This window comes from Silurus meridionalis, chromosome 26 (genome assembly GCF_014805685.1).
Source record: "Silurus meridionalis isolate SWU-2019-XX chromosome 26, ASM1480568v1, whole genome shotgun sequence".
NCBI lineage: Eukaryota > Metazoa > Chordata > Actinopteri > Siluriformes > Siluridae > Silurus > Silurus meridionalis.
In genome coordinates, this window is record NC_060909.1 from 664,031 (window position 1) to 687,375 (window position 23,345).

At 42.0% G+C, this 23,345-nt stretch overlaps 1 protein-coding gene and 1 pseudogene across 1 annotated transcript; one reads left to right on the forward strand and one right to left on the reverse strand.

Moving 5' to 3' along the window:
- Window positions 1-235: 235 nt before the first annotated feature.
- Window positions 236-2,832, forward strand: LOC124379845 (annotated as a pseudogene).
- A 13,173-nt stretch (window positions 2,833-16,005) lies between these two features.
- On the reverse strand, window positions 16,006-18,509 carry LOC124379850 (low choriolytic enzyme-like). The gene is made up of 8 exons (XM_046840433.1): window positions 18,336-18,509; window positions 18,179-18,209; window positions 18,014-18,079; window positions 17,176-17,328; window positions 16,975-17,092; window positions 16,686-16,864; window positions 16,421-16,502; window positions 16,006-16,319 (listed from the first exon to the last, which is right to left on the reverse strand). The coding sequence occupies exons 1-8, from the start codon at window positions 18,399-18,401 to the stop codon at window positions 16,193-16,195; spliced, it is 822 nt and encodes a 273-aa protein (XP_046696389.1). The 5' UTR covers window positions 18,402-18,509; the 3' UTR covers window positions 16,006-16,192.
- Between the last annotated feature and the right edge of the window lie 4,836 nt (window positions 18,510-23,345).

Below are 23,345 nucleotides of genomic sequence, written 5' to 3' on the forward strand. Positions count from 1 at the left end.
TGAAAACCTGTTTTATATATAAACTTATTTAATATGATTTATATCAACCTGGGTTTTTTTTTTTTTTTTTTACATTTTCTTTACATTTCAGAGAAACTTTAAAAGTTTTATGTAAAAAGTGACACTTTTTTGTACTTTTGCACAAGATTTCGAGAAAGTGAAGCTGATTTCTTAGAAAGGGAAGTGATATGAGAGTATTTAAGCTGTTCTTCTGCAGCACATTCTCCACTCTCAGTGCTGATACACTGACACTTTCATCATGTACCTGATACAAGGCATCGTCCTGCTCCTGCTCAGCGTCAGTGTTCAGAGTCGTTCCATTAGGGTGAGTTACAGACATGTTAACAACATTAAATATGAGTAAAAAAAAATATTCCTATATGAAGTATATAAATATGTACTTAATAGAAATATCAGCTCACAGAAAATATTTATTAAACAGGCATTTGGTAATGGAACCTCTGAGGAGATCGGTAAGAGTCACACTTTAAATTAATTAATTTATCTGTACTATTTAGAAATTTAACATTTATATGCATGGTGTCAGGAATCCATCTGCCACGCCTCCTTCAGAGGCTGCCTTTGCCTTTGCGCGCTCCCAAGCGTGCAGCGCAAATCACGCACAGCTGAAGCGCATTATCCCCTCATTCCCAGCCTCCATATAAACCGCTCACTCACCCACACTCCCGGTCCGTTATTGTACGTTCATGCTGGTGTGTGTTCGCGTTTATGCTTCTCCCGCTACATGCCTTTTTCGCCCGGACTCCTCGCTCACTCCACAGCCGCGTTTGGCTTCCCCAGCGCACCTCGGACTACCGACGCTTCCCCGTCGCTTCCCCCCGTGCCGCGCTTCCTCCTTAACGCACCGTGGATGTTAACTTTGAACTGCCGTTGGCCGGATTATCCCGAACTGCACGGGTATTTTGTGTTGGCTCTGCCTTTTGCTGAATAAAGTTTATGTTTGCCGTTACTCCGGCTTCCGCCTCCATGCCTCGCCTAACACATTACCTTTTACTATATATATATAGATATAGATATATATTTGATATTGTTCATTCCATTTCAGATAACAGCATTGACAGCGATTATTACTCAGTTTCTGCCATAATTGAAAGAGCCAACAAGAATGCTGGTAAGAGAGAGAGAGAGAGCGCGCACATTTAATTAAATAACAAATTATTATTATTTACACTAAGAATCTGAAATCCACAATTGTGTTTTACTGAACAGGAAAGCCAGACGGTGATTTCACTATTATAGAAGGTGATATAGCCGTGTTCACTGGACTCCAGAATGCAGATCCATGTACTTCTACTGGGTGCAAGTGGCCCAGGAGCCAAGATGGAAATGTTTACGTGCCTTATGTCATTTCCCGTCGGTACTGTGAGTATAATTTTATTTTGTATCTGTTTTTAATGTCTGAGATTCATTATTTACCTTTAACAAGCTTCTCTTTCTGACAGCACCCTCTGAAAGATGTTATCCAGCGTGCACTGAACTCCTTCCAAAAGTCGACCTGCATCCGATTCATTCCTCGCACCACTGAAGAAAATTACATTGATATCATCTCAGACAAAGGGTATGTCACTAATCCTGTTATTGATGACTATTTTGACAAACCCACCTGGTTCTCATGTAATGAAAGCAGTCTTGAGAATGTATTTTTGTGTACAGGTGCTACTCATACGTTGGACGCATTAATGGAAAGCAGGCTTTGTCTATAGAGCGTAATGGCTGTGTTTACCACCAAACTGTCCAACATGAACTTCTTCATGCTCTGGGATTTGATCATGAGCAGTGCCGTAGTGACCGTGACGAACACGTCAAAATCCTTTTTGAAAATATTGAGGCTGGTGAGCAGTTTCACTTCTTATTACTTAATAATAGTTTCTTCATCTTCATCATTGGCAATAACAGCGATCATTTAAATTCAATAAAAGTAAAATTTGTTTATTTTGGCACAAAGCTGAGACCGTTAATGTTGTGTTCATGACATCTGGGAACTCAAAACGTTCTGTTTCCCAATAAACCGCCGTGTTTCCGTTCAGAAGAAGCACTAGTTCATGTGCAGTTAAAAAGCTCTCAAAGATTTTAAAAGCTCCCATGAGGATCTGTTACTTTAATGTTTTATTTATATTAAATGTTCATAGGATTTTCTTATCGTCTTTATTTAGTGATCCTTCATAATCTTTTGAGCAAATTCTTCATAAAATACAATCTAGAAATTTGATTATAAATCTTAAAACACACGTTTTTTTTTTTTTTTTTACTGTGGCACCACCATGTTGAAATCTTATAATGGAAATACAGAGAGAATCTTTTTTTTTTTTTTTTTTTTTTTTAAGTAAAATGCAGTTAATATTGTAATTGTGATTCATATATTCACAGATTACAAGTTTGCTTTTAATAGAATTGCCACCAACAATTTGAACACTCCATATGACTACAATTCTGTCATGCACTATCATAGGTAAAGTATTCTTATTTTTTTTAATTACATTCAAAGGCACAATAATATGCATAATAGCAAACATACTTTGTTTGTATAGGTTTGCTTTCTCCAAGAACAACGAGCCGACCATCATCCCCATAGCAGACAATAATGTTCCCATTGGACTCGCTACTGAGATGAGCTCCAATGACATTCTACGTGTTAACAGTCTCTACTGCACTTAAACTCAGCACTCTGTTTCACAAACTTCTTACAGAAAATAGAATTGTTGTCAAGTCTGTGCTCTCTTTGCTTGATGTTGATGCCGTCTCATTTCTGAGTTTCTGAAATGCATTTTCCACATTAAATTTTCAAAAACAATAAAAAGAATAAATACAAAAGTGTCTGAATTTATATTTTGATTCCTGGTGGTGAGCTAAACTCCTACTGTACTATTCCTTCAGGATGACCACTATATCATCTTTTTCCATCCACACCATTTTTCCATGATAAATGTTTAAATCCACCTCTCTTCTCTCCATCACATCATATCCTCTCTCTCTCTCTCTCTCACACACACACACACACACACACACACACACACACACATATATATATGGCTAACATTTAAAGTACAAACCCAAACCTCTACACTTCTCCTTTCCCTGCTGTCTCTGAAGACATTCACCCTCTCCAACAGTAGATCAACTGGTAACCTGAGCTTTACCCAATGTGGTGTGGAATTTAGGTTTGTGATCCGCATATTTGATTTGGCACATGTAACAGAACAATCCCCATTTATCCAGGCTTGGTGCTGACACTGAGAGTGCACTGGCTTGCGCAGCCCTAATGGCTGGGTTGTGTACTGTATATTAATATACATACACATTAATAAACACAAAACAAACCACTGGCAGGTAAATCACATTTCTGAAAAGTAACGATTACATAATTTACATGCTATATTGCATGACAATTTACTTAATATGAAAATAAAAACTTTGTCACATACAGAAAAATTGTGTCCCAGAAAGAGCAAAAGAGAAAATTAGAAGATTTAGAAGTCTTGCTCCAGCAAGACACTACTCATTAACCAAACAAAATGACAAAGTCCACTAGGTGGCAGTGTTATTCGAAAAATAATCTCCTGATAACATTATAAAGACGGCAAAACTCTTCCCACCTGGCATTATTACTTAGTGTCACCACTGATCCGTAATTTTAGTAACACAGACTTAATTCTTTTCTTGCAACAGATGAACTATGATTTCTGTAACTTTATCACTCTCCCTGCCATCGCTTCCAAAAGGGTATCTGCCAAACATCGGACTTACTTTCACTGTTTCTCATGCAGGTGCGACGTGTCAACATTTCCAGAAAGGGCTGCTAAGGCATTTATACGTGAATCGGGACTTGCGTTTCCGAAGTTCCGCTGGGTGGACATAAGTTTATGAAGGGAGCAGAAACCGAGCTGTAGCCTCTAATGAGCATCTGTAGTGAAAGTAATCAATACAGAGATAAAGGTCTTTGCGGCAGCGGTTCGTGAGTGGAGGGCGAAGCCGGAGAAAACGAGAGATACGACTATACCTGTAGCTGCTGAGACTAATCAGTGCTCTCTGTCATTTCCAGCTCTGCCCTCCACTCACGAACCACTGCAACAGTCTTCTTTTTCTTCTCCACAAAGAAAAATCCTGGTCCGCCGGTGTGGGGGGGCGGCGGGGGGTGTGTTTGTTGTCAAAATACATGCCAAAGTCAAAAACCAGAAGAACCATCTATATCTAAACCAAACAAAATACACCACTACTACACCACCACAACTACCCTCTTTGATTGCTTCTCTTCCTCTTCCTTAAATAGGCTATCAGCTATGAGGTCATCAATTAAATGCAGGCTAGAGCAGACTGGAAACTCCAGGTGGGAATGGGACCTGCACATAACACAACATACACAACCGAAAACTGGCACTGAAACAGAAGGGTTGTAAGAAAAGATATAGGCTTGCTTCTAAAATGGGCTTTTCTTTCAGGTTTATTGGCCAAGTGTGTTGACACACAAGGAATTTGGTTTCAGCTGTTAGGGACTCTCAAAGTACAGACATAAATAAAAACTGATGGTCTGCATCTTTCTGAGGATTTTGATAAATGTAATGAACTGACTTGCTATTATTACGTCTTGTGACAGAACTCTTTCTGATTGTTGCTCTGAGTAGTTTGTTTGATTGCTTTTAACCGATACTGTTTCCCTGAACGTAAACTCATTGACTTGACTTGATTGATGGAGTGCAGTTTTGTCTTGTGCTTGTTCTTTTTTTAATTTTTACTATAATGTCTTTATGATGTAGGTAACTGTCTATCAGGTGCAGAGCAACACATAAGAGAAGGAACTCTATTAATCTTTTCTTTGTTTTAATTGAAGTTCCATTTTTTCCCTTTATATGATAAAATTGAAAATACCGAGCAGAAACGCATATATCAATACACAAAACAATTAATTTATATTATTTTTTAAATCAACAATGACACTTTCAATATGAATGTAAATGTTATATTGCATGAAACTGTGCTTAATCTGAAAATATTAACTTTCAATTAATTACAGCAAATACAAGCCCAGGAACAGCAAAAAGAGAAAATTAAATGCACCATCTATCAAGCCATGTGCTGTAGCTTCTCCATACTTATCATCTAAACACAATGTCTAAATATTTAAACTATTTTAAACCAAAAGACCTGACAAAGTCATATAAAAGGCAACACAATCAGTATTTTATGTAATATTTATCTTTTTTCTTTGCTTTACTTTAGCTTTTTTCCCTCTTTGTCACTTTTCATTCAGGATTTTCATTTAGAGTTTGCAGCAATATTAAAAAATAATTCCATAAAAAATGCATTTCTGAAAGTAACTCTCTGCATGCTTTTATAATTTATATCTTATTAACTTTGTCATCACACCACTTTTAGTCTATAACTTCAGTCAATTTCTTGAAGAACAACACAATTAATTCATTGCACTCAGGAATCAAAGAACAATGAGAGCAGAGTTTTTTAGAATCAGGTGTATACAGATACAGTTTTCTATGCTGAAGTTCCATTTTAATTTGATGTTTAATGTGTAATTATAGATTTATATTTTCACCATGGTCAGAATTCAGTAACTGAATTTGAATAATAGATTTTCTCAGAAGGTGTTATCTCTACAGCAGGGTTTCTCAACCTCAGTGTTACAGATGAAATAGTAAACCACCATGTTACAGTAAATAACTGTAAAGCCGCCACCACTTACAGACAAACGTTAACACATGACTAATCTCCACAATGTCTACAAGAGTTTCTTAAAACAATTGTGGAACACATTTTCAATGCTTTATATATTTACTAAACATACTCTGAGAATTTATACCAGGAATAATGGCACTGAAATAAGTGTTTATAAATTTGCTTCTCATAAACAATACAATATACCAAAATAAGCACTATACTGTATATATATATATATATATATATATATATATATATATATATATATATATATATATATATATGTATATATAATAGTGGAACCCGGTTATCTAGCCCTCGGTTACCTCGACAACCCTATTAAGTCGACGTTTTGTCGCTTTTCTAAGCATTTTTATCGGTTATGTCGACTTTTTATGTCGCGAACCCTAATATCTCGAGCACAAGGGAAAAATTGCCATTTAACGTCGGTTATCTCGGTGCAGCCGCAGAAGAACTACACTGTTCAGAGAGGTGTACTGTTTTCCCTCCTTGTAAATCGCACATTTGATGATGGACCACAGGTTCTCAATGGGGTTCAGATCAGGTGAACAAGGAGGCCATATCATTAGATTTTCTTCTTTTATACCCTTTCTTGCCAGCCACGCTGTGGAGTACTTGGGCGTGTGTGATGGAGCATTGTCCTGCATGAAAATCATGTTTTCTTGAAGGATGCAGACTTCTTCCTGTACCACTGCTTGAAGAAGGTGTCTTCCAGAAACTGGCAGTAGGACTGGGAGTTCAGCTTGACTCCATCCTCAACCCGAAAAGGCCCCACAAGCTCATCTTTGATGATACCAGCCCAAACCAGTACTCCACCTCCACCTTGCTGGCGTCTGAGTCGGACTGGAGCTCTCTGCCCTTTACCAATCCAGCCACGGGCCCATCCATCTGGCCCATCAAGACTCACTCTCATTTCATCAGTCCATAAAACCTTAGAAAAATCAGTCTTGAGATATTTCTTGGCCCAGTCTTGACGTTTCAGCTTGTGTGTCTTGTTCAGTGGTGGTCGACTTTCTGCCTTTCTTACCTTGGCCATGTCTCTGAGTATTGCACACCTTGTGCTTTTGGGCACTCAGTGATGTTGCAGCTCTGAAATATGGCCAAACTGGTGGCAAGTGGCATCTTGGCAGCTGCAGCTTGACTTTTCTCAGTTCACGGGCAGTTATTTTGCGCCTTGGTTTTCCACACGCTTCTTGCGACCCTGTCGACTATTTTGAATGAAACGCTTGATTGTTCGATGATCACGCTTCAGAAGCTTGGCTATTTTAAGACTGCTGCATCCCTCTGCAATATATCTCACTATTTTTGACTTTTCTGAGCCTGTCAAGTCCTTCTTTTGACCCATTTGCCAAAGGAAAGGAAGTTGCCTAATAATTATGCACACCTGATATGGGGTGTTGATGTCATTAGACCACACCCTTCTCATTACAGAGATGCACATCACCTAATATGCTTAATTGGTAGTAGGCTTTCCAGCCTATACAGCTTGAGTAAGACAACATGCATAACGAGGATGATGTGGTCAAAATACTCATTTGCCTAATAATTCTGCACTCCCTGTATATATGTATATATAATAGTGGAACCCGGTTATCTCGCCCTCGGTTACCTCGACAACCCTATTAAGTCGACGTTTTTGTCGCTTTTCTAAGCATTTTTATCGGTTATGTCGACTTTTTATGTCGCGAACCCTAATATCTCGAGCACAAGGGGGAAAAAATTGCCATTTAACGTCGGTTATCTCGGTGCAGCCGCAGAAGAACTCGCAAAAGTGTCGGAATAATCAAGTCTTACAGCTGCTACAGGTGTTGTATTGTATACTGGTGTTAGGCGTGGTGTGGAGGCGGAAGCCGGAGTAACGGCAAACAGAAACTTTATTTAACAAAGGCAGAGCCAACACAAAATACCCGATCGGGATAATCCGGCAAACGGCAGTCCAATAATAACATCAACGGTGCGTTATCGAGGAAGCGCGGCGCAGAGGAAGCGACGGGGAAGCGTCGAAAGTCCGAGGTGCGCTGGGGAAGGAAAACGCAGCCGTGGAGTGAGCGAGGAGTCCGGGAGGAGACGGTATGTAGCGGGTGCAGCATACACACGACCACGCATGAACACATATAATAACGGACCCCGAGAGTGGGTGAGTGAGCGGTTAGTATGGGAGCCGGGAGTGAGTGAGTAACGCTTCAGCTGTGCATGATTTGCGCTGCGAGCTTGGGAGCGCGCAGAGGCAATGACAGCCTCTGAAGGAGGCGTGGCAGGTGCGCGATAACAACGACCGCCGTGAACCAACATATACCAACAATAACGGACAGTGAGAGTGTGGAAGTTTAAATAGGAGCTGGTGATGATGATAAACGAGCACCATATGTGCACGATTAAAGCCTGGAGCTTCAGAGAAAGCGGCCGAGAAAGCACCTGACACGCTGAAGGGGGCCGAAGGGGGTGTGGCAGGTGGATTCCTGACAGATAAACATGTACTGTATGTATTTTTATAGCATGCCTTCATCAAACAAATCGCGGCAACGCTGTTGTGTAAAAAAACCCTTCAAAAACACGTGCATGCACATTCTCATTTATTAACGCACATCATGTACATAAAGAAATTTCAAGCACGTTAATATATTGCCGCCATTTTGATTTTTGTTTATCTCGATCATCAGTTACCTCGATGCTTTTTGGCGACCCCCTAGGACATCGACATAACCAGGTTCCACTGTATATATATATATATATAGATTTTCTTCTTTTATACCCTTTCTTGCCAGCCACGCTGTGGAGTACTTGGGCGTGTGTGATGGAGCATTGTCCTGCATGAAAATCATGTTTTCTTGAAGGATGCAGACTTCTTCCTGTACCACTGCTTGAAGAAGGTGTCTTCCAGAAACTGGCAGTAGGACTGGGAGTTCAGCTTGACTCCATCCTCAACCCGAAAAGGCCCCACAAGCTCATCTTTGATGATACCAGCCCAAACCAGTACTCCACCTCCACCTTGCTGGCGTCTGAGTCGGACTGGAGCTCTCTGCCCTTTACCAATCCAGCCACGGGCCCATCCATCTGGCCCATCAAGACTCACTCTCATTTCATCAGTCCATAAAACCTTAGAAAAATCAGTCTTGAGATATTTCTTGGCCCAGTCTTGACGTTTCAGCTTGTGTGTCTTGTTCAGTGGTGGTCGACTTTCTGCCTTTCTTACCTTGGCCATGTCTCTGAGTATTGCACACCTTGTGCTTTTGGGCACTCAGTGATGTTGCAGCTCTGAAATATGGCCAAACTGGTGGCAAGTGGCATCTTGGCAGCTGCACGCTTGACTTTTCTCAGTTCACGGGCAGTTATTTTGCGCCTTGGTTTTCCACACGCTTCTTGCGACCCTGTCGACTATTTTGAATGAAACGCTTGATTGTTCGATGATCACGCTTCAGAAGCTTGGCTATTTTAAGACTGCTGCATCCCTCTGCAATATATCTCACTATTTTTGACTTTTCTGAGCCTGTCAAGTCCTTCTTTTGACCCATTTGCCAAAGGAAAGGAAGTTGCCTAATAATTATGCACACCTGATATAGGGTGTTGATGTCATTAGACCACACCCCTTCTCATTACAGAGATGCACATCACCTAATATGCTTAATTGGTAGTAGGCTTTCCAGCCTATACAGCTTGGAGTAAGACAACATGCATAACGAGGATGATGTGGTCAAAATACTCATTTGCCTAATAATTCTGCACTCCTGTATATATGTATATAATAGTGGAACCCGGTTATCTCGCCCTCGGTTACCTCGACAACCCTATTAAGTCGACGTTTTTGTCGCTTTTCTAAGCATTTTTTATCGGTTATGTCGACTTTTTTTATGTCGCCGAACCCTAATATCTCGAGCACAAGGGGGAAAAAATTGCCATTTAACGTCGGTTATCTCGGTGCAGCCGCAGAAGAACTCGCAAAAGTGTCGGAATAATCAAGTCTTACAGCTGCTACAGGTGTTGTATTGTATACTGGTGTTAGGCGTGGTGTGGAGGCGGAAGCCGGAGTAACGGCAAACAGAAACTTTATTTAACAAAGGCAGAGCCAACACAAAATACCCGATCGGGATAATCCGGCAAACGGCAGTCCAATAATAACATCAACGGTGCGTTATCGAGGCGGCGCAGAGGAAGCGACGGGAAGCGTCGAAAGTCCGAGTGCGCTGGGGAAGGAAAACGCAGCCGTGGAGTGAGCGAGGAGTCCGGGAGGAGACGGTATGTAGCGGGTGCAGCATACACACGACCACGCATGAACACATATAATAACGGACCCGAGTGGGTGAGTGGCGGTTAGTATGGGAGCCGGAGTGAGTGAGTAACGCGCTTCAGCTGTGCATGATTTGCGCTGCGAGCTTGGGAGCGCAGAGGCAATGACAGCCTCTGAAGGAGGCGTGGCAGGTGCGATAACAACGACCGCCGTGAACCAACATATACCAACAATAACGGACAGTGAGAGTGTGGAAGTTTAAATAGGAGCTGGTGATGATGATAAACGAGCACCATATGTGCATGATTAAAGCCTGGAGCTTCAGAGAAAGCGGCCGAGAAAGCACCTGACACGCTGAAGGGGGCCGAAGGGGGTGTGGCAGGTGGATTCCTGACAGATAAACATGTACTGTATGTATTTTTATAGCATGCCTTCATCAAACAAATCGCGGCAACGCTGTTGTGTAAAAAAACCCTTCAAAAACACGTGCATGCACATTCTCATTTATTAACGCACATCATGTACATAAAGAAATTTCAAGCACGTTAATATATTGCCGCCATTTTGATTTTTGTTTATCTCGATCATCAGTTACCTCGATGCTTTTTGGCGACCCCCTAGGACATCGACATAACCAGGTTCCACTGTATATATATATATATATATATATATATATATATATATATATATATATATATATATATATATCATATGGGCTTTAATCATGCTACCCCTCTGTAGCTCCCAATCCTGTGGTTCCACTAAGGGACTCCTGCTTGGTACAAAGTTTTTTTACATTCTCACTTTCTGTCATGTAATGCATGGGGAGCAGACAAAAGTTAAAAATATACTTTTATTTTGCAAATAGAGCACAACTACACATTTAACATAAATGTGCCTGTTTTGTGTGGGAGTTAAGGGAATTTGTCTGTTTTATTTTTTTTCTGCTTTCATTATGCAGGTAATTTACATTTCATAAATGTTTTTTTTGTTACACTAGTGTTTTGCATTGTTTTCTAGATCAATAAGTTTACAATATACTAGTCAAGTCAAGTCAACTCAATTTTATTTCTATAGCGCTTTTTACAACAGACATTGTCTCAAAGCAGCTTTACATAATTTAACAGTTAAGGTGAATGATGTGTGTTTATCCCGGCAAAGGGCCGTCTCAAGGTCTTGGTTTAGCCTTTCTGCTTGCCGTTGGTCTGCGGGTGAAACCCAGAAGACAAGCTGACTGAGATACCCAGGAGGCATTAGAATTCTATCCAAATATTGGCAGTAAACTGTGGGCCCCGATCCAAGACTTTATTACTTGGGAGAACATGGAGCCAGCTGAGGGGGGTATAACGGTAAAAAAAAATCTAAGGCTATATGGGACCATGGTTAATGAGGAATGGGAAGTGGACGGAGGAGACCCGCCGGGGATTTTCTAGGGCTTTTTTGCTGGGTGCAAATAGGACAGGAGGCCACAAACTGGACGAACATCTTCCTTAATAGTGGGCCACCACATATGTTGCTACAAGAGGGCAACGTTGCGAGAGGTACCTGGGTGGCAGAAAAGTCAAAAGCTGTGGCAACATTGGAGCACTGAGAATGGAGCTGGTCCGGAACATAGAGTCTTTCCTCCACACAGCCATCCGGGGTGGGCTGCCCTGAAGTAGCCCTGTGCACCTTGCGTTCAATGTCCAAGCAAAGGGCTCGGATGGAAACTGACGGAGGAAGGATGTGGCTCAGTTCTTCCCCTCACTCCTCGTCGCAGGAACCCAGCCGGAAAGAGGGCATCCGAGGGCATCCGTTTTGATAAAAAATAGCCCCCACCTGCCCTGCCGAGGGTTGAGATGCTTGGCTGCTCATAGATACTGATGAATGGGTGTTTGGGGCCATCCAACCAATGTCGCCTTGAATCAAGCGCCAGCTTGACTGCCAGTAGCTCACTGTCCCCGATAAAGTAGTTGTGTTTCGCGGGATTAAGTCGGCGTGAGAAAAAGGCACATGGATGGAGGCGGTTGTCAGTGGCTCCTCTCTGAGACAGGATGGCCCCCACGCCCTTGTCAGAGGCATCCACCTCAACAATAAATTGCCGGGAAGAGTTGGGCAGAGTAAGGAAAGGTGCAGATGTGAACCGGGTCATGAGTTCCAGAAAGGCCTGTTTCACCTCAGGATTCCAAGAGAATGGCTGATGAGTGGAAGTGAGCCGATGTAGGGGGCAACGATGGTGCTAAAACCGCAGATGAACTTGCGATAGTAGTTCGCAAAGCTGAGGAACCTCTGCAGTTGTTTGCGGTTCTCAGTTTTGGGCCACTCTTCCACGGCAAGGATCCGGGAAGGATTCATCTGCACATTTCCCGCAGATAAGATGAAGCCCAGAAAGGATGTGCTGGACACATGAAACACACATTTCTCAGCCTTCACATACAACTGGCTCTGAAGTAGACAGGTGAGCACAGCTTGTACATGTCAGTGGTGTTCTTCCAGAGAGCAGGAGTAGATTAAAATGTCCTCTTGGTAGACGAGCACAAAACAATTGAGCATGTCCCGATGGATGTTGTTGACCATGGCCTGGAAGACTACTGGGGCATTAGTGAGGCCAAACGGCATAACTAAACACTCATAGTGGCCTTCTGGGGTGTTAAAGGCTGTCTTGGTAAAGATGGTGGCCCCCTGGAGGAGCTCGAAGGCCGAAAACATCAAGGGCAAGGGGTACCGATTCTTAATGGTAATTGAGTTAAGTCCTCGGTAGTCAATGCAAGGGTGGAGGCTCTTGTCCTTCTTTTCCACAAAAAAGAATCCCGCCCCAGCTGGGGAGGAGCAAGGGTGGATGATACCAGATGTGAGGGACCCTTTAAAGACCAGTCAGGTGGTAAAGGCAACCCGGGGGGGGGCGGGGGTTGTCGTTCCTGGCAATAGGTCAATAGAGCAATCATACGGACGGTGGGGAGGTAGTGATAAGGCCCTGGCTTTAGTAAAGACGGTGCCCAGATCATGATACTCTGCAGAAACAGAACTGATATTCCATCCCCGAATGAGTTGGGATCCGAGGGGTTAAGGTGAGACAGCTGGCTTGGCACGAGATTCCCCATTCCAACACTTGGTCACTGGTCCAGTCCAAGCAAGAGCTATGCCTCTGCAACCACAGGAAACCAAACATTGCAGGTGCTCGCGGTGATGGGATGATATGGAATGATAACCATTCATGATGTCGTTCAGCGGTGGAGACAAGGAGGGGCTTGATGCGATGGGTGACCCGATAGAGGGCCGTAGAAGGCACGGACCAGGAGTGGTGCAAGGAGTGGTTTGGACTCAATGCCCAGTTGGCGAGCAAGTTCCTTATCCAAAAATTCTGCGTCCGCCCCAGAGTCAACAAACACTGCTAATTGATGGCTGTGGCCCTTGACATTGATCAGAACCTTGAGCAACGGTCTGGAAGGGGCTGGGAGTCCTTGGCCCGGAGCTGGCACCATATTTAACGGCGAGCCCTTTCTTTTGCTGGCCATGTGCCCTGCCTTGCCAAAATACAGGCAGAGTCTTCTCACTAGGTGGCAGGGGCCAATCTCTATGGGCTGCGGAGGCAGGGTTGGTGAAGTATTGAAGCGAGGTGGGTCGGGAGATGGACCAGGCTGCCAGGGTCTAAGGCACCCTTAGAGCAGAACTCCCTCATTCGCCTGTCCATTCGGGTAGCTAGGCTAATGAGGGCGTCCAGGCCCTCTGGAAGATCTTGGGCCACGAGCTCATTCTTGACCTCAGCGTTAAGTCCCGGGATGAAAGCGCCATAGAGAACAGTGTAATCCAACCTACTCTCTGCTGTGGCAGTGTGAAAGTCTGTGGCGTATTCAGCTACAGATCGCCTGTCTTGAGTGGTCTGGAACAAGAACCAGGCAGCATCCTGCCTGGGGTGGCCGAGTCGAAGATCTTGCGTAGCTCCTCGGAAAATGCACAGTAGGAGGCACAGACAGAGGACTGACGTTCCCACTCTGCCGTGGCCCACCGTTTGGTCTTACTTGCAAGTAGGGAGATTACATAGGCCACCTTGGTTTATCCGGGAAAGACGATGGCCGAAGCTGAAAAGTTATTTCGCAGTTCACCCGGAATGGCCTGCAATCCCCCAGTTGTCCCGCAAAGCGTTTAGGGGTTGATAGCTGAACCTCACACCGAGGTGACGGTAGCGGGACGGGCGCCGGGGTTGCTGACGTAGGGGCATAAGGAGTGAGGTTTTCTAAAACAAAGGCCTGAGCAACAGGGGCTTAGTTGCACTGAAGGGCCAATTCACGAATTGCATTTGCCAGTACCTGTATCTATTAGTGATGGGAGGTGTTGATCTGCACCAGAGAGGAGAGTTGAGTCTGGAGGTCGTCTGCTGGGTCCATGTCTGGCCAGATCGTACTGTCAGGATGCGGCTAGATGGACCCAAATGCTGGATGCAAGCGAGGTATATATTCAAAGTCTTTAATCACAAAAAAATAATTCAGACAAAACACAAAGTCCTAGCAGAACAAAAGCAAAACCCAAAGTGTTCGAAAACATATGACCACAGGCTGAATAGTCCACATAAGAAAAAACATGAAAACAAAGTGTCCAAAAACTTATGACCACAGGCTGGATAGTCCATGTAAGAAAAAACATGAAAACAAGAGAGAGGGAACCAGAGATAGTTTTGAAAAAAAAAAAAGAATCAAAAAACAAACCACGACCGGCGGCAAACTGAAATCCGAGAAAACTGGAAGATCCAAAACCGTAACCAATGGATCCAAGAAGAAAACCGATGGGCAGGAATGTCTCAAAAGGATCAGGAAGCCGACGAGACGATCTGACAGAGAACGCGAGGAATCCGCAGGCTGACACCTTTTCATTGAGTATTGACATTTGAACCTCCCAAATTAACCAGACAGTCCCAGGAACTGCCTCAGCAGGAAAGTGATGATTAATGTCCATGTTATAATTCTGTCCCTGCCATACTGTAGAGAACAGAGACTTGAGCTACTTATTATAAACCAGACATTATTGTAAAGGAACTTGCATGTCATGTTTTTCAGGGCCTGATTAAATCATTCACCCATCTTATTTGTCTGTACATTGTCTTTAATCATTATGTAACTAATAATCTGTTTTTCTCACCATAACATATTAAAATGTAATAAATGTAACTTTAAGGGTCTGTTTCAGGATTACAGAGAAGATTGTCTCTGCTTACACTGAGCACAGATGTCGCAGAGAGACGTGGCTTCCAGGGTCACACGGCATTATTCATAAACTAATACAATTTGCTGAATTTTCTAAAAATCTGTTTTAAAGTGTTGGAATAAAACTTTCACACTGTATGTACATTACTGATCTGTCATAAACCTTGGAAATGTATAGTGTTGTTATTTCTGTCTGTACTTTTCAAAAAACAGCTGGAAGCAAATTCTTTCTGTGTGTCAACACACTCAGCCAATAAACCTGATTCTGAAATAGCAGAAACTAGAAAAAAAAGCAATGTTGCCAGTGTGGGGCCCCTGAGAAAGGCCCTTAACTCTTTCTGCTTCTGGTGTGCTGTATCATGGCTTTTTACCCCGATTCAGATTTTGAATGGAATTTGTTTAACCTTGTTGTAACAGTTTGAGGATGAAACATGTATCAGTAAGTTATTCACTGTCCTTCGGATGAGACGTTAAACCGAGGTCCTGACTCTCTGTGGTCATTAAAAAATCCCAGGATGTCTTTCGAAAACGAGTAGGGGTGTGCCCCGGCATACTGGCCAAAACTTGCCCGCAGGCCTACTAATCATCCCCTCATATTAATTGGCTATATCACTCTATCTCCTCTCCACTAATATGCTGGTGTGTGGTGGGCGTTCTGGCTCAATATGGCTGCCGTCGCATCATCCAGGTGGATGCTGCACATTGGTGGTGGTTGAGGAGAATCCCCCCTTTCATATGTAAAGCGCTTTGAGTGCTGCAGAAAAGCGCTATATAAATGTAACGAATTATTATTATTATTATCTGCCCACATACCTTTCACTGTATTTAGTGGAAATTACAGCATTAACACCAACTCATGAATATGAATTCAGACACTGATATTTTATATGCATGCTTTTTATTGTTTTTAAAGATTGCACGTGGAAAATAAATTCCAGAAAAGCAGAAATGAAACAGCATCAAAAATACAAACTCAAAGTAAAATAATCCTGAATTTGAGAGAAATTATTGTACTTTTTTTATGTTCTGCAGGCGGTTTATAAAATCATGTGAAACACTGATGATGTTCAGAGTGTTGCATTTAAGTGCAGTAGAGCCTGTTAACACGTAGAATATCATTAGGGCTCATCTGTGTGGCAAGTCCAATCGGAACATTATTGTCTGGTATGGGGATGATGGTCGGCTTGTCGTTCTTGGAGAAAGCACATCTGGAACAATAAAGTGTGTTTGCAATTATAACTTATTAAGGACATTATTAATTTATTAATTTATTAAGGACAATTTCTGAATAAAGAGAATAAAACTTTACCTCCCATAGTGCATGATAGAGTTGTAGTCATATGGAGTGTTCAAATTGTTGGTGTTTACTTTTTCAAAATTACCCTCTTCTCCTGTGATTATATGAATCAAAATCAGGTGAGTTTACACCTCAGTTCATTGAGAAACAGAATGTTTTGAGTTCCCAGATGCCATAAATACAACATTAACAGTCAGAGCTTTATGTCAAAAGAAATCAATATTTTAATAATAAAAATGAACAAAGAAATAAGATATATAATTCCTGCTCTGCTCACCATCTCTAACATTTTCAAAAAGGATTTTGACGTGTTCGTCACGGTCACTACGGCTCTGCTCATGATGAAATCCCAGAGCGTGAAGAAGTTCATGTTGGACAGTTTTGTGGTAAACACAGCCGAGATGGTGTAGAGACAAATTCTGCTGTCCTCCAATGCGTCCAACATAAGAGTAGCACCTGTACGGCAAAAATAAATTTTCATGACTGCTTTCATTACATAAGAACTGGATGAGAGTAAAAACATCTGTTTGTCAAAATAGTCATCAGTAACAGGATTGGTGACATACCCTATGTCTGAGATGATATTAATGTAATCTACTTCATTGGTGCGAGAAATGAATCGGATACAGGTCGACTTTTGGAAGGAGTCCATTGCACGCCGGATAACATCTATTTCAGAGGGTGCTGTTAGAAAGAGAAAAGCTTTTAAACTTATCTAATGGAGTTCTGATACATTCATTTAAAGGCAGGTAAATAATTATACTCACGGTACTGACTGGAAATGACATAAGGCACATAAACTTTTCCATCACTGTTCCTGGGCCACCTGCATTCACAGGCGGTACATGGATCTGCATTCTGGAGTCCAGTGTACACCGCTATATCACCATGTATAATAGTGAAATCACCCTTCGGCTTTCCTGTTCAGGAAAATAAACAACATGACTGTATATTTGACAGTGGAATTCTTATTTTTTACAGTTTCATTCATGTGTCAATTTGTTAATGTTTCATATACAGTATGTAAAAAAAACCTGTGACATCGAATCCAGAATAGCACTAACTGTCTACTTGGAATCAGACAATCCTTAATGAACATTATATATATATATAAATATATATATACATACATATATATATATATATATATATATATATATATATATATATATATATATATATTAAAAAACTATTAGTTCTTTCACATGTAATCAAACACTCACAAAAGCAGAAGGCACACAGAATAATTCTATTGAATCATTGCTGAAATGTCCACCAACAATCTCCATCCAATCTGATTAAGTTTGAGAAGATGCCATGGAGAACGGCAAAAATCGTAGTTTCAATTCATAGTTTTATAATCTCAGTATTTAATTCTCCAGTACATTTATGCTGCATAAATGCTAATTTCACATATAAGCAAGTCACTGATGCTCCTCATATCATTACAGGTGCTGCTTTTAAAACTTTCACTGATAACAGTCTGGTTGGTCTGGATTGATTGTGATCGAGTTGAAACGTGGACTCATCTGACCGCAGGACATGTTATACTTTATTATTCTATAAACCTTTTAGTTTTATTCTCTCTCTCTCTCTCTCTCTTACCAGCATTCTTGTTGGCTCTTTCAATTATGGCAGAAACAGTGTCAGATGGACATTTATTGTTATCATCTGTAATGGAATTATAAATATTAGGAAAAAGTAATATGAGAAAAAAGATGTAAAATTTAAAAACATTACAGATAAACTCATTAAAAGTGTGACTCTTACCGATCTCCTCAGAGGTTCCATTAACAAATACCTGTTTAATAAATATATTCTGTGAGCTGACATTTTTATTAAGTACATATTTATATACTTCATATAGGATTTTTACATTTTCTTTATACATTCTGCAGTTAATGTTGTTAATATTTGTGTAACTCACCCTAATGGAACGACTCTGAACCCTGATGCTGAGCAGGAGCAGGACGATGCCTTGTATCAGGTACATGATGAAAGTCTCAGTCAGTGTATCAGCACTGAGAGTGGAGAATGTGGAGTAGAAGAAGAGTTTAAATACTCTTAAGTGGGTATCACTTCCCTTTGTGAAGGAAACACACACAAGATGTGATTGGGGAAAAATATACTTTGTTTTTATTTTTGCTTCCCTTTTATTATGCCCCCTGTCTCGCACCTCCCAGCCGCAGTGTGTGAAATGATTCTATATTAGACTAGGTTTGTTGGAAATTAGTGTTCTTGTACTCCAGACAGAAACCTGTAAATAGGTCAACATATACTTTTAAAGTTAAATATAGTGAAACAAGCATTTGAACCTATTGGCATGCATGACTAAAACTTTCCATTACATTTTCACATAAATCCATTTCTATTTCTCAAGGCTTATGGCAAACCAAAATATGGAACCAGAAGAACATTTACAAAATGTGTTGCAACAGAGATATCAAGTTGCATGCAGGATTAATGCAACTGGGCCAGGGTTCGCATGCCCACACAAAGAATGACCAAATGGAACAGACAGACACAGAGAGAGAGAGATAGAGAGAGAGAGAGAGAGAGAGATTTTTACAGTATGTAGCTTTAACAGCCTCTTCATTTCATAAGAGACAGGTGATCAAACAAGTTTTGATCACTGTTTCAGTGGAGGTCACTTTATCTGGAATGCCCGATTCCTCAGTGTCATGGATAGACCAAGCATCAGAAATCGGGAGCAAAATAGAACGTCTTTTATTGGTCTAAACATGCAAACACATCGAGAGCTTGAGAAGAGACTGTAGCAAAATGGCACACTTAACTAAATCCTTTCATAGAAGCGTAGCCAGGAGCATGGAAGCACAGGGAACAAGAGCGGTAGGAAGTCCAGGTGACCTATGGTCGTAACTGCGAATACGCTTTGGGAACAAGTGTCCAATCATGCCATACTGACCAGTCCCTGCCTAGTGTGTCTAAGCACAACCTGCATGCAGGACAGAGGAGCCGGGAGTGGCTCTGATGTCGAGGTCGTAGAACCTCACAAAGGTCAGCTGGGTGGGCCAACCCGCAGCATTATAAATGTCCTGGAGGGACACTCTAGCACTCCAGTCCGTAGAGGCCGCCATACCTCGGGTGGAATGAGCCTTAACTACAAAAAGAGAGGGAAGACCAGAGGACTCGTAACTCGTAAATTCAGACACATGGCATCTACAATCCATCTACTGAGTGTCTGCTTATTAGCCGGGAAACCTTCCTGTGAGGGCCATAGCAGACGAACAGCTGCTCCGACTTTCTCCACAGGACGAGTCCGTGGAGGTATGTGCCCAGTGCTCGCACTGGACACAGTCTATTTTACTTTTCCTGGTTAGGGGCTAGGAAAGGAGGAGGGCAGAATGCCTGCAAAATGACAGGTTGCGAGGGGGCCGCAGGCACCTTAAGCACATACCCCAGTTTGGGGTATAGAACAGCACTGGCCAGGCCAGGGGCAAACTCCAGGAGAGATGGGGTCACAGAAAGAGCCTGTAGATCCTCCCACAATTATGCCCACTGGGTTAACCGCAAATGATGTCCTGCACCCACTAATGGGTAGGCCAGAAGGTCTGGCTGTCCACCCGAGACCTCCCTCTCAAGGCTGTCTGCAAGAAACTTGCCCCGCGCTTCATTGGACCTTTTCCCATTTCTAAAGTTATCAATCCCATTGCGGTCCGCCTCAAATGCCCCAGAGTCCTTCGAATCCACCCTACCTTCCACATTTCCCATCTCAAACCCATCTTTGCCTGCACCTTGGGGGAGCAGGACGGTGTTTGTGGTTGGCCCAGTGGGTGTAACACCTGGCAAACCTGAAGAGCATGGCATGGACCCTTTTCCAGACAGTGCTGCAGCACCTCACTAATGCTAGCACCAAGGCCTCCTGCTTCTGGGTGGAAAACAGGTAGCCATAGCTATGAAAGGCTATGAGTTTTAAGCATACTCCACCCGGGTGAGTTGGGAAAATTTGGACATCGGGTGGTTATTGGAAGAGAGAACGTGAAGTATCACCTCCAGCTCCTGGTTAAGTTGCTCGATCTGGGCATTGATCTGAAGGGGAAAACCTACGGAAAGGCTGACAGTGATTCACAGGAGCTGGCAGAACTCCTTCCAGACTTTGCCATGAACTGGGGACCCAGGTCCAAGACTATATTGCGACGGAGGCTTTTAAACCAGAAAAAGTGAGCCATATTATAGAACCAGTCAAAACCACAATTTAAAACCAGCCAAATCAGAGGTGAGACCATGCATATTTGGAAAAAGGGATTGGGTCTTGCTACCTTTGTTCTGGATGTCCAGACGCAGAGCATGAATGGTAACCGATGGGGGAGGATACATTTCAGAGCGGCCTCCTTGTTGCCAGGTGAAAAAAGGTGGGAAAAGTCAGTTCTCCTATTTTTGGACCCTAGGCAGTACAACAGGGTAAAGTTAAACCACCAAACCAAAAGTTCCCATTGGTCCTGGCACAAGTTGAGCCACTTGGCTGTTGACAGACATTCTAAGTTGCCGTCCAGACCAGGAAAAAAACTTCAGTGCTCTCCATCCAGTGCCTCTATTCATCCAAAGAGAGCTTCACTGCCAGAAGATCTCGCTCTCCAATGGTGTAGTTCTTAGGGCTTAAGGGGTGAGAGAAGAAGGCGCATGGGTGATTGAGTTGGTGGTCTCCCAAGCCAGAGGCCCTGCCAGAGGTGGATGTGACATTTTCCTACACACAGACAGTTATAGAAAGGCATAATTTCAAATCACTCTATCTGGGTTGTTGTTTGTTAAATTGAATTTTTTTCTGATTGTAAATATTAGTTTAATGTAAAAGACTTTTGAATTTGTTAATACATTACAACTCATTTTGATAAATCATTTGAAGTGCTCGTTCTTAAAGTTGTACTTTCGGACATACATAGTAAACTCGCTCTGGTCACCGTGTACAGACCCCCAGGACCCTACGCTGATTTTCTTCAAGAGTTTGCTTGTTTTCTATCAGATCTCTTGATCAATTTTGATAAAGTGCTGCTTGTAGGAGACTTTAATATTCATGTAGATGATGTAAACGATGCTCTAGGATTATCATTTGCTGACTTATTAAACTCTTTTGGGGTTAAACAAAACGTCACCAGACCAACTCATCGCTTTAACCACACACTAGACTTAATAATATCACACGGAGCAGACGTCACTGATATAGATATTTTACCTCAGAGTGATGACATCACAGACCATTACCTCATACTGTACACACTACCGGTAGAGCAGATTAGCCGTGTTGCACCACGTTATCGACCTGGTAGGACTATTGTTCCAACCACTAAGGACAGATTCGTAAATAACCTGCCTGATTTATCTCAATTTCTCACTAAACCCATAACTACTATTAATCTTGATGAGATAACTAAGAACATAGACCTTATCCTCACTAGCACATTAGACACCGTTGCCCCTATCCGGTTAAAAAAGGTTAGAGACCAAGCACCTGCATCTTGGTATAATAGTCATACACATGCCCTCAAGAGAACAGCACGTAATCTGGAGAGAAAATGGAGGAAAACTAAATTGGAGGTATTTAGAATCGCGTATAAAGACAGTATGCTCAGCTACAGGCAGGCGCTAAAAGCTGCTAGAGCTGAACACCTGAGCAAACTTATAGAAAACAACAAAAACAATCCCAGGTTCCTTTTCAGTACAGTAGCTAAACTAACTACAAATCAGGGCTCTGAAAATTGTGTTCCATCACAGTTTAGTAGTGAGGACTTTATGATTTTCTTCACTGAAAAAATAGATAACATTAGAAAAACAATTGTGGCAGTTCAACCTCTTACAGCATCTCCTGAGACAGTGTTACCTTCAACTCCACAACTCCACTGTTTTACATGTATAGGACAGGAAGAGCTGTATAATGTTATTGCCAAAGCTAAATCGACAACATGTCAGTTAGATCCAATTCCTACTAAATTACTGAAGGAAGTGTTATATACAACTGGTGAGCCTCTTCTAAATATTATTAACTCCTCACTATCTTTAGGTCACGTCCTAAATCCCTCAAGTTAGCAGTTATTAAGCCCCTCATTAAAAACCTAATCTGGATCCAAACACGTTATCAAATTACAGACCAATTTCAAATCTCCCATTTATGTCTAAGATTTTAGAAAAGATTGTCGCTGCACAGTTATGTTCCTACCTGCAAGAGAACAATATCTTTGAAGAATTTCAGTCAGGTTTTAGGCCCCATCATAGCACAGAAACTGCTCTAGTTAAAATAACTAATGACCTGTTTTTAGCTTCAGACCAAGGCTTCATCTCGCTGTTGGTTTTACTAGATCTTAGTGCTGCATTCGACACTATAGACCATGATCTCCTCCTAGATCGCTTACAAAATTACATCGGCATTCAGGGACAGGCATTAAGCTGGTTTAAATCCTACCTGTCCGATCGTTACCATTTCGTAGATTTGAATGGAGAGCTATCCAGGCTAATGCAAGTAAATTATGGCGTGCCGCAAGGTTCAGTTCTAGGACCCTGCTCTTCACAATATACATGCTTCCGTTAGGAAATATTATTAGAAGGCATGGAATTAGCTTCCATTGTTATGCTGATGATACTCAGCTATATATTTCATCTAAACCAGGCGATACAGCTCAATTAACCCGGATGACTGAGTGTGTTAAGGAACTAAGAGATTGGATGACCCATAACTTTCTACTTTTAAATTCTGATAAGACTGAGATTTTGCTCATCGGCCCAAAACTGGTATACAGACGCTCCAGCATCTCAACCTGCATTTAGACGGATGTTCTGTAACCACTAGTTCAACGGTAAAAGACCTGGGTGTTATTTTAGACAGCGACTTGTCTTTCAAAAATCACATCAATCAGGTTACAAAACAGCCTTCTTTCACCTTAGAAATATTTCTAAGCTAAGAAATATGTTGTCTATATCCGATGCA

Coding starts and splice junctions, on each gene's coding strand:
- LOC124379850 (XM_046840433.1), bottom strand. CDS start 18,401: ATGTACCTGATACAAGGCATCGTCCTGCTCCTGCTCAGCATCAGGGTT. Junction 17,093..17,175: donor TGTCATTTCCAGTCAGTACC/GTGAGTATAATT, acceptor TCTTTCTAACAG/CACCCTCTGAAATAGATGTT. Junction 16,320..16,420: donor TCTATCATGCACTATGGGAG/GTAAAGTTTTAT, acceptor TTATTGTTCCAG/ATGTGCTTTCTCCAAGAACG.